Source organism: Silene latifolia, chromosome 5 (assembly GCF_048544455.1).
Source record: "Silene latifolia isolate original U9 population chromosome 5, ASM4854445v1, whole genome shotgun sequence".
Taxonomy (NCBI): Eukaryota; Viridiplantae; Streptophyta; class Magnoliopsida; order Caryophyllales; family Caryophyllaceae; genus Silene; species Silene latifolia.
The window spans coordinates 41329438-41341985 of NC_133530.1; the positions used below are offsets into that span (position 1 = coordinate 41329438).

The 12548-nt window shown below is 36.6% G+C and overlaps 1 protein-coding gene across 16 annotated transcripts in view; it reads right to left on the reverse strand.

The window, feature by feature from the left end:
• The window catches only part of LOC141657323 (putative disease resistance protein RF9), a 66838-nt gene that overhangs the window by 49434 nt on the left and 4856 nt on the right, over nucleotides 1–12548 (reverse strand). For 7 of the 16 annotated variants that reach the window (XR_012548721.1, XR_012548718.1, XR_012548717.1 and 4 more), the window contains exon 3: nucleotides 12363–12535. Coding sequence is in view for 2 of the 16 variants with exons in the window: in XM_074464509.1 (XP_074320610.1) it covers nucleotides 12516–12535 (20 nt within the window). In the remaining 14 variants the exon portion in view is untranslated. Of the gene's footprint in view, nucleotides 1–7950; nucleotides 8267–8899; nucleotides 9226–9399; nucleotides 9677–12358; nucleotides 12536–12548 lie in introns of those variants that run through there. The other 9 variants (XR_012548714.1, XR_012548708.1, XM_074464509.1 and 6 more) reach the window with 7 other exon arrangements.

Consider the following 12548-nt stretch of genomic DNA (forward strand, 5'->3'; position numbering starts at 1 on the left):
TGTTTTCGCTCTGCCTTCATCAGCAATGACCGTTGCAAGTTCTTCGTTCTCTGAAAACCTCACCATTTGACAATTAGGGATATGAAGTGGCAAAGGCTGTACAGTTGGGTATGTATCAAAGAGGTTGAATCCATAAATTCTCCAAGCTGCTTCTGGAGGTGATACCCACCTACCAGATTGGTACCTCTCAATTTCATCCACCAACGTAGAAGCAGTATCATCCGCAACATTAAATAATATCCTATCATGGCCCTTGTACACGTATTTATATAAGTACTTCACTGCTTTAATAGTAGAGTATACCTCTACATTTAATTGACAGTCAAACATAGCTAGCAGATAAGGGTTGTAAGGAACCACTGATCTATTATCCAACTTAGCTTTTCTTAACAAAACAGTTTCACCAGTATCCCTTCGCCTATACAAAGGATATGAGTCTTTCCCATTTGTAGTAAACTCCCTGAATTTTTTGGGGTAATTTTTACTACAGATTTTTTTTCTGTCCTTAATTACCATACATGCACATTTTGGAAAATCAGTGCCACATGGCCCATGCATCATGTGTTTTAATACAGCTGCTCTTAAGTGTGGGTTATCAGTTGAGGGTATTTCTGCTGATACATATTTATCAAACTTTTCTGGTGCAGTAATCTTGTGCCCAGGTTTTAGAATGATAAGGAAATGCGCATGTGGTAAGCCACGCTTTTGAAACTCCACCACATTTATCATTGCTGCAACCTCCCCAAAGATCTGTTTTTCCTTTATATGCTTTCGAAGTACTGTCAGCTTAGCATGGAATATCCTGGCCACCAAATCGGGCCTGTTATGCGCCTGTTCCCCTGGGGACAATTCAGCTTTTATCTCTGGCCAGTTTGGATTGCATGTCATAGTTATAAACAGATCAGGTTTTCCATATTTTTGCACAAGTGTCATTGCATTTAAATATCGCCTTCTCATATCCCTTGGTCCCCCCCAGAAAGGAAGGTGGAAGGACTATTCGCTTCCCCACATTACATGCACAATTTTCTCCTAGCTGCAATGTATCTAAAATCCCTTGGTAGAGATCCGCCCGAATAGCTGCTTGATTCAACCTTAAAAAGTCCAATCCTGTATTCTCAATCTTCACATACATATCTACTATATATTGTTGAAACAGCCTACCCCCTCTTAGCAGAAAATTCCCAGGTCTTATCTGGAATTTATAAGCGTAATACTCTCTACAAGAAATATACTTGTCCGCTTTTGTTCGTCTTCTTGTAGAATCTGTTACATGTTTTTAAAAACATTACATTAGTGTATTTGCTGATATATCTGCTAGGCACTAACTGCCAAGTTACAGACAATAATAAAGTCTATTATCAATACCATTCACTAAAATAAACACTTACTTGCCACTCCTGCTTCAATAAGAGATTCAGGCATGTCATCTGAAATCGCAGACCTTGGAATTGAGGAACTTGCTTCGCCGTCAAAGCTTGGGCTTGAAACTTTTTTCAAGCCCTGATGCCACCCACAATGTCCCTTCGGCAGCAAGAGTGGATACTGCAATGGGTCGTAGCAACCATAAAAATGCCTAATTCTATGGTTATGCGAACCTCTTCCATATGCAATTATATAAGGACCTTCATTTCCTTGCACAGCTGTAGCATCTGGCCAAACTACAACCACTTCATCAGATGTGGGTGCATTATATACACGTTGATCATTGCTTGGATCAGTACTTAACAATATCCTCGTATTTTCAGTGACCTCTATTTCCTTGAGGGATCTAAAAAACTTTCCATATGGGTTTGCATCCATAAGTCCCATTAGAAGAGTAATCATTTCCTCTTTCAAGTTAGGGAACAATCCTAGCCGATTTTCTTTTTCATGCTGGGCATCATAGAAGTACAACTGTAAATACCGAGGAATACTATCCATGGGTATTACATCCGGCAAATAATGATATAGTTGCCCCTGTGCTTGGAACACGTATATACCTTTTGCAGTTTCAGCGCCAAAACTCCCTCCTAAAGAACTGAAAGCAAAAAGGTTATTATATAACCTTGAAAAGGTTTGGAAATGTTGTGCTTCTGGATCCCTAGCAGTATAGAGCTGTATCAGTTCTTCTGGATATTCATTAACAGCTAATTTAATTTCGCCACTCCAGCAACAAAATCCCTTTGATTCAAACTCAAATTTCTTGGCTCCACAATCACTGCAGTAGGTTGGTTGTTTTAATTTTGCAGCTTCTAATGGTATAGGCTTCCCACCCATTGCATCAGGTATTTCTGTTAAATTAACAGGTAAGCTATATATATTTATTTTCTAGCATGTAATAATTTGTATGTAATCTTTAAAAATTAAGAAAGTACTTTTTTTAGTAGCGCGACGTCTCTTGTTCCCTTTATTTGCACTTTCTACTAGCGTTTGCACTGCTGTTTTTGCTCGTTTAGATTTATATGACCGCTTTGGTCTTTGCTATGATCCAGTTGACGCTGCACTTAAGACTGTTTTAATTTAACGCGTTATATAAATGGTCAGGCCTTAGAATATATTCTTGTTATAAAATGCATGCACAGTTAAACCTTCTTGGTGCTTATCTTGAGACTGGCTAGTTATGGCAGCATTTTCATTGTCTGTGGCCACAGGTCCTCCCTCTGTTTGTATCACTGTTTCTTCAAGGTTGTTGGTTATGTTGGTCCTGTGTCTTTTCCCAGTTGGCTTGCCTCTTCTCACAGTCTTTCTATTGGTACCAAGTGGTATCTCTCCTGCAATGTATAGTGACTATTAGTTTCAATAACCTTCTAACATGGCAGTTTAATTACCCTTCAGCAACCTGCCTCTGATGCTTAGGTGAATGTCATGATATGTCATCTAGGTTTGATTTTTCCTGCTAGTATGTTCACAAATATATGCAATTTTGAAATGACAACGACCAAATTCAGTTTACATCACATTGGCCCTGACCTAAAATATTATCGGGAATTATTAAGGCCATACATTGCACAAACCTGGTTCCATAGGTTGACTCATCTAGAATGAGTGTATAATTCGAACGGTCCCAGTACTGTACCTATGTAAAACAGACACACCCTGCAAAAGCATTTTTAATTTCCAATTAGACATAGTTCGCAGTCTACATAAATGCCACACTAATGATTATTACTTACACTACACTGTAGGTTTTTACTTATATCACACCGAAGAAAGCAGCAACCGTTTTTTTTTTTTGAAAATTTGCTTGTAGGCCTTTTGGGTTATATATGGTAACTGAAATCAATCTAACATTTATGTCTTTATATCGTTTATCCTGTGCATGGTTGCGTCTTTTTTTGGGTTACAAAGTTTTATCGACAATCATAATTTCGCAGAGTTAAACATTACAACCACCCAAACCAGCAAAGATAGGATATCCTGTTCAAAATTATAGCTTTCCACACACCCTAAAATAGATTTAATCTCGCCTCAAAGACGTAAAATAACATTTCATTGCAAAAGAGGTGGCCTGCTTTTTTACATTTCAACATGGTAGTAAAACAGTCGTTCAGCATCCATCACTAAACAGCTGAAGATTCTGGTTGCGCCTGACAAAATGCTGGCCAAATACATTATAGACAACTAATGACTGCGCAACGCAACCTAGTTGAACGACTATATTTTTTACTACTTTATTACAAACAAAATGAGAGTAAGGCCCTTATTCCTAGTTTAATTTTAAGTCTCGTCTTTGTGTGCACAACGTTTCAACATCAAACATTCCGGCATCATCAGTGGGCATCTTTTGGTCCATAACAGCTGTTCTTGAGCATGAGACATCCTGGTCCCAAACCATTTTAGGTTTCTTAGGAGCGGGTGGTAAGGTAAAACCAGATCGAATTCCATAGGCAGATCCTTTAGGTGTCCTGCACTCCTCCGCAATAAAGAGAGGCACTGCTTCCAAGTCAGAAGCTACACATATCTAGTTTGCCTGGACAGACCTGTACCTTCCCCTCTGAAATCTACATTGGATTTGGGAATACCTCATCCTGTTGAAGTTAGCATCCAACACAGTGAAACCATAAATGGTCTGAAAATAAGCTATGACCTTCTTAGCCAGGTTTTGCCTTGCTTTTTCAACAGTTTCCATACTGTTGCTAATAAAATACTTTTCCCTAGAAGGATGTTTGGGCCAGCTTACTGTAAAACAGCAAACAAACCGCTCATCTGGCTGTGTAATGAAATCCATTTCATCAACAACAACATCATATGCAACCACCACTTGAAGCCAAACATCCCACAAGTCTGCAGTAACCATTTTAGGTAACTTAGTAGGGACACTGACTTTGCCCTGAGCATGAGCCCTTAGCGCAACATTGTTAGGCCCCCATTCAGCACATTGCAATGCCTCTCTCTTACGCTTGAAGAAGTCGCAACACCCCTTATAAATCCCACGCCTTTCCAAGTTGATATCGTCCATGACAATCTGTTTCTTCTGCACAAGGTAGTGCACGGTCTGTTCAGCATCTTGCTCTTCAGAGTCCGCCATAAATTCTTTTTTGTCACCCCTAAAAAAACAAGCAGCAGGTCCAGCGCCTCTACGCAGTACCAAGTTGGCCTGATTGACTTCCAGAGTTGTTTGGCTATATATTGGTTCAGGCCAACCTAATGCCTTCATAGCATCAGCCAAAAGAGTACGGAACGAAATCCTGAACTCCCTCTTTTCATCAGACATCGTAACAATAACCTATAAACGCACCTCATAAATTCTCACGTCAAGCACATCCTTATGCAAATTCTAATCGTACGCTCACATGCACCTAAGCCACACCCATTACAACTCTATCTAGTTAGCCATCATATACAAATTTATATAGCCAATATCAAAATTGCCGCAAAATTTAACATTATACCGTGGCCACATTTGGCCCTTAAGTTCAGTTTCTATTTCAAAACCCATACAACAATGCACCACTATAACCATTTAAAGGAAACAACAACATACAACACATTTTTCAGACAAAACAAGTACAGACAAAGCGCAGCCAAACATGTAGGTGGAAACCAAAATCTAATTGCTACGCAATCTATCAAAATGTACCTCTTTCAATGGCAAGTTCCACCCGTTCTGCTATTTTGTTTCTGCAACAACAAGCCACCCAATTCACAGTTAGTTGAAGTCAGTAGTAATTTGTAATTCAAGTCAGTATATTTAATTGCACTAAGAGGCGACAACACGAATCTAATTGCAAGTCAATTTACACAATTGTACCTTTGTCAATGCCTAACCTTAGCAGTTCTGCAATGTTGCTCCCTACAACAACAAACCACCAAATTCACAGTTAGCTGAAGTATGTGCCAAATTTGAAATTATGTTAGTTTATTTAATTGCACCAACTGTTAAGAAGTTTACCTGTAAATTAAATAGGAATGCGCACACTCACTCACATCAGCATTGCCTATTTTTATATATAGAACAAAGACCCCTTGCCCTGCTACTCTGCTGAAACAGTACAGCAACATCATAAAGCCATACTCAACACCTCAACACACGTGCTTTTAAACCTGTCACACTTACTTAAGACACATGCTCTTAAGCAAACCTTACCTTAACAGAGTAAGGTCACTTCACCTGATATCCTTGCCTTTCAAATAAATCAGTTAACCCACCAATTCTTCCAAAATATATGAATTACTTACCTCATAATCCCAACCCCGTAACTAAATTGGCCCCACAAATCCAACCAACATTTTTGGGTTTATTTATGGGCAAAGAGGGAACAATTTACGAGCACCACATTTGATTTTTTTACGCCTTCGATGTCCTCTTCCTTTCTAATTATTGTCTTTCAATGACACCTATTTTGCAAACGATTGTTTACACCTTTTACGCCCTCCTCCCTTTTAATTATTGTCTGCTAATGCCCCTTTTATTTTTTTACTCGGTAATAATAACGATTTTTTAACGCCTTCGACGTCCTCTTCCTTTCTAATTATTGGCTTCCAATGACACCTATTTTCCAAACGATTGTTTACACGTTTTACGCCCTCCTCCCTTTTAATTATTGTCTGCTAATGACCTTTTTTTTTCCCCGGTAATAATAACAATGATCATGTAAGTTCCTGATATATCTTGCGAACGTTCATGATTATGACCGTCATTTTCCGCTAATATTATCTTATACTTGTGCTAAAACTAAATGAAACGGATCTAGCGCTACCCAGTAATGCGACTACGAGGAATATTAATCTCCATTAATTAACTCAAAAGGAGAGGCTCCCTCAAAAGGTTGTAAAACACAACGGGGCCACCGCCTTAACACACATGGTGCTAGACCTATCACATTGACTGAAAACACATGCTATTAACCAAAACCTACCTTAATAGAGAAAAGTCACCTCACCTTACCTCCATCCCTAAGACACCCACTTTCACACATCAACTCAACTGACCAAATTTCACAAAATATAATTCAACCAACATTCTAAGGTTTATTTATGGGCTAAAACAGATCAATTTACGGGCACAGCATTCGATTTTTTACGCCCTCGACATCATCTTCCTTTTTAATTATTATCTTCCAATGACACCTATTTTGCAAACGATTGTTTTCACCTTTTACGTCCTCCTCTCTTTTAATTATTGTCTTCTAGTGACACTTTTTTTTCCCAGTAATAATAACAATTATCATGTAAGTTCATGACATATTTTGCAAACGTTGATGATCATGACCGTCATTTTCCGCTACTCTTATCTTACACTCTTGTTAAAACTAAATTAATCGGATCTAGCGATACCCAATAATGCCACTACGAAGAATATTAATCTCCATTAATTACCCGAAAAGAAGAAACTCCCTCAAAAGGTTTTAAAACACAACGGGGCCACCGCCTTAACACACATGGTGCTAGACCTATCACACTGACTGAAAACACATGCTATTAACCAAAACTTGCCTTAATAATAGAGAAAAGTCACCTCACCTTACCCCCATCCCTAAGACACCAACTCCCACACATCAACTCAACTAACCAAATTTCACAAAAGATATTAATCACTGACATTATAACACCATCCTCGTACTGTAATTGGCCCACGAAACCACCTTACCACGTTTACCCCTTTATTTTTCAGCGTATTCTGCCCCTTTTTTTGGTTGGCACTCCAAATTACTAAATAACTGTCAACCCAGTTGAGTTGTTTTTGGCGGTAATGATAACAATAACTACTTACGACAATGAAATTAGACGATTCACCATTGTCGCTTTATAAATCAGTATTATATTTAACGTTTTAACTTTGTAGCAAATACGGGTCAACCAAGGCTGTTTACACTGCCAATTGACTAAACAACATTCAGCACATTTGTGTTTTCTAGCGGTAATGATAACAATTACCATTCACCACAATCAGATTAGTCGATTCGCCCTTTTGGCTTAATAAGCCAGCATTTTATTTAACGTCTTTATTTCCTAGCAAATACGGGTCAACAAAGTTCATTTAAATACAATCTGTGCTGCAACAGAAAGACAATGTTGAAAACGCCTCGTACAATTCAAAGTTGCTTTGTTAAACAATTCGTAGTCGTGCGTACATCTGTATCCATCGGTTACTCCTACACAATATTATTTACGTGTCTACTTATCCAATGTAGGAGCAGGGATACGCCAATTCCTTGGCTCGCTCTTGTCGCAACAACATTTATAGATTTGACACCGATGTTTATAGAATTACAGCGCTCTGTAGGCACTGCCTACACTTATATTTGTGGTCTTCAAATTTCAGCGTATAAAGGATGTTTGTCGTTTCCTAAATTGCCGTAGTAAAACTTTGCGGTTAAAGGTTCAGCCAATACAACGTGCTAAAAAGTTTACAACGTGCTAAAAAGTTACTGAATAAATCGCCAGTACCGCCCCCCCAAAAAACGGTACCTATACATAAATAATAGTACTTAAAGTAGTTCACTGTAAATTAGGAAACTTTTAAAATCAGTAAATCGCCTGATATATATATATAGTAGAGTATGAATGCTGCCTACATCGATCTGAAACTGTAACAGTCAGACGCCTTAGAAAAAATCCAGCAAAATACAAAGGCCTCTGTAGGCGTACACAATGTCACTTGATTATCCTCATTCATTCGATAGCGCAAATCAATAAGTCAATAGAATGCGAGCCACACTTCTTCTACCTTTTCCACCAGCATCAGCAACATCAACCGTATCAGCAACAGGAGCCGCAGCAGCAGCAGCATAAGCAGCAGCAACAGCATAAGCAGAAGCAGCATCATCATCTACATGAGTCTTTTCTACGTTATAAATCCACAAAAATCACAGACAAGATAAGAACAACAATCCAACAAAATATCTAAAAACTGCTTTAAAAAAACCCGAACATAATCCACAATTTTACAAAAATTAATAACATCATTAAGCTAGATTAAACAAACAATATCAATCAAAAAACACAAAAATAAAATGCACAAACATGGATTACAAAAGAACAAAACAAATGACCATTTCTAAATTAATAGGAAACCGCGTGCAAGCGTGATACGTGATCCACAAAATGTCGTTGCCGCTGAAAGCCAAAAAAAAATCACAACTCCATATTCAGATTTCTGCCTGTTTGACTATAAAACCAACCCCTATTCTAGATTAAAAATGATTCTTTAAACTATACAAATAAAGATGACAACGAAATAGTACAATTAAAAAGGAGGCACAACCTAATAACTGTGTCTACTCCAAATAACTTAAAGAAGCCTCTGCAAAATGTAGCAACTGTAGAAGACGAAACAAGATTTACAACTTGATATCCATATTTCTTACTGTTTGCCTATAAAACCAACCCCGTTTCGTGACAAAGAATGAATCTCTAAAGTATACAAATGAATACGACAACGAAATCGTGCAATTAAAAAGGAGGCACAAACTAATACCTGTGTATCCTCCAAATAACTTAAAAAAGCCTCTGCAAATGCACGAGCCTGCACTTCATAAATTCCGCCTTCAAAACATGCCATTAGTTCACCACATATATAACCATGATTATAATAGCTCCACACCGTATATCATGAAAGCTAAAATCTACAAAACGTGAATACAGCATCTACTTACTTTTACACACGCACAATGCCTCCGTATGAAACTTCTCCACATCAAATCCCTCTTCCTCATCCTAGTCGTCGTCCTCATCATCATCGTCGTCATCAGCAGCAGCTGAAGAAGCAGAAGCATCATCATCTACGTAAGGCCTTTTTTGTTCCTAAATCAACCAAAATCACAGACTAAATAAGAAACACAATCCACAAGAATGATTGTAAACCGATTACAAAAAAAAAAAATCTAACATAATCCACAATAATAACAAACTCAAAAAGCTCACTAAACAATAATTAAAATCAACAAACATGTATAAACAGAAGACAAAGCAAATAACCGCGGGCAATCGTGATCATCATCATCAACAACAGCAGCAGAAGCATCATCATCTACATAAACCTTGTCTTCGGCCGAATAAATCCACAAACATGGATGAAAAGAGGACAATAATAACTAACTTAATAAGATAACATCATTAAACAAGAATATAAATGAACAAACATGGATGAAAAGAGGACAAAAGAAGCAACCGTCTGCAGTCGTAAATAGCCTCCTAATAAGCATAGGTGATGAATATCAAGCTGAAGGCGACTGCCGCTAGCGATTAAAGACATCTGGGAGAAAATAATTGAGGTGAGAGAGTTTAAGGCGATTGGCGATTGCGATGAGAGACGATTTGGGAGAAAATAATTGAGGTGAGAGAAGTGAGAGTTTGGGAAAGATGGCTAGTGCACTCCTCTGACTGATTGGGTAATTGAATTATTGTAGAAAAAGGCAATTGTAAGAATAGAATTGTAGAAAAAGGCAATTGTAAAAATAGAACAGTTGGGCCTCAAACAATCAGCTGGATCGGGAATGCACCGCAAGCCCAAAGAACCAGGAGAACCGTTTTAGACAAACCAGCCCACATTGATTAAAATATAATATAATTTCAACTATTCACTTTGAATAGTAACTTCCCTTGCTCTCTTTTATATAAGGGGAGGGATTAGTTTAATGTAGTAAAGTCAAATCAAATTTAAAATCTAGCCCATTTATTTTACCCATATAGCATAAAGTGATATTAAACCGATTCGTCTCTCTTATGACGGATACTATATGTCACCAGGGAGACTTATTGAATATAAAAAGCATTGCTACTTGAATATAAAAAGCGTTGTGACTTTCATGTTTTAGTTGACGTCGCCAAATTATTTTCAAATCTATAGCTTTAGGTATGATTGATTCCTCGTTTTTCCCTTAGAGCATCCGTAAAGTTGAGGCTCTCCATATTTTCTCTTTCCTTCTTTTATTCGTCCACCTCATTTTCTACTAAGTTTTTCATTTACCCTCCCAATTTATATTTACATCTATGCAATAATGGGGTTCCCCAACAATATTAATTTACACCAAAAAATTTGGGAGCCTCTTTAAAAGCAACTCAAAATACCTTATGTTTTCTTTGGGGACCTTCTCTACAAATAGAGGAGCCCAATTTATTGAGAGGTTATATAAGGAGGTTAGCTTCCCACCTCTGCGGATGCTCTTATGTCACCTTAATATATGGTATTGTCGATATACATTTATTTATCGTACTAACATATCTCGTATATTATTTAAAAATCAACTCGTGTATTTTATTGTACGAGATTAAAACTAGTACTCCATCTGTCCCGGTAATTTGTTGTCTTTTTCCATATTGTGGTGTCTCGGTTAATTGTTATTAGGGACATACTTTATAAGCATATATGCCGCAATTGTTGTCTTTTCTATTCTAAAAATGAACTTTATAAGCAATTTGATCATTCAAACCCAATTTATTCTACTTGTCATCCCCCTAAAACTAAAAGAATAAGAAAACACCAACTTTTTCCCGCTCAAATGCTCATACCTATAAGTGGGCCTTTTTTTTACATATTACTATGCTGGGCTTAGTGTACGCTGTCAAATAATCTATAACATATACAAGTCCACTAAAATAATCCTAAATTGAGTACACAAATTGTTGTGTAAGACCATTTTATCCATAGGACTAACCCATAAACAAAAGCCCAAATAAATTAATTAATAAACTTGTAAAAAAATAATTTTAATTTGATAACTTAAAATTTTATATTGATAAATTGTACATATAGATATGTTAGTTTTTATTATAAAATGCCGGGTTTTTAAAATAAAGTTAAAATATAAATAAATATAATTGTTTTCTTTGGGCTTCTCTCTTTTTGGGCCAGTCCTATGCTATAGGACGGTCCTATAAGAGAGTTGTTGAATTGAGTAATATATTATAGAGGAATGTATATGCAGCAAATAAGTACAACAATATCAATTAAAATATGCACTAAAAATATCAAAATTTTACATATCTTTGTAATAAAAATATACAGCAAAATTATTCCTAATTATACAGCAAAATGATTCCTAATTATACTACTCAATAAAATTTTACATATTTTTGTAAAAATACATTCCTAATTATACTACTCAATAAAATCTTTCAATATACCCCTAACAACCTCTCCATAGTTAAGATCTTTTGATGAATCAGAGATGGTAGCATAAAGATGTCGTACAAAATATATTGAGATGGTAGCATATACTTATTTATGAATATTTTTTGCTGAAATTTTATTCTCTCCCAAGTAGTTTTAATTGTTTATGAATCGTCCGTTTAGATGTGTCGTATTATTTTTATATTTGTTTCTGTTTATAAAGTTAATATGTGATTTATTTACATTTTGTTTTTAACTCAATGATCATATCCCCCTATTAGTAGTGACCCTATATTAGAGTATGTTTTTGAATAATAATCGGTTTTCATTATATGTAATAATAAAAAAAAGCTTGCACAAAAATAATTTAATCTAAAAGTCTTTTAAATAGTACACTTTTATTTTTTAATTATATCACTAACATTATAATGTACATTAGAACTTATAATAAGTACAGCTCATTTATACAAATATCTTAAATGGCCACTATATAAGCAAAACTCACAAATATCGTTCTTTAGCTCTCAAATACCGTGCTTTAGCACGGGATCTCAACTAGTACCTTGATTAATAAATAGTTCAGAGCTTCACTTAACTGGCATAGATTCAAGAACTAGTCTTGCTTGTGACGGGCTAATCCCGTCACAAGCTTGTGACCTCTCACAAAAAGGGAGAGGGGACAAGGTGGGGCACCCTCCATGTGCTTCCCACTCACCTCTCAATGGGTATTTTGTGAGAGGGAACGGTATCCGTCACAAGCTTGTGACGGATATCGCCGTCACAAATGAGAATTTGTGTAGATTCAATATACATAGATGAATTAACGTACCTTGAGATTGTATTATACACAAGACTAGGAGTCTTGATCAAATAACGCCGACAATGTTTTCCAGATTTCTACATATTCTGAAAGTGTTATCAGGGACAAACTTCACAGCGTACTGTTCTCGGAGACCACAGCTTCATTTTTGCTTGATTCGCCTTATTCCGCATCTTCAGAGACTACAAATGATAA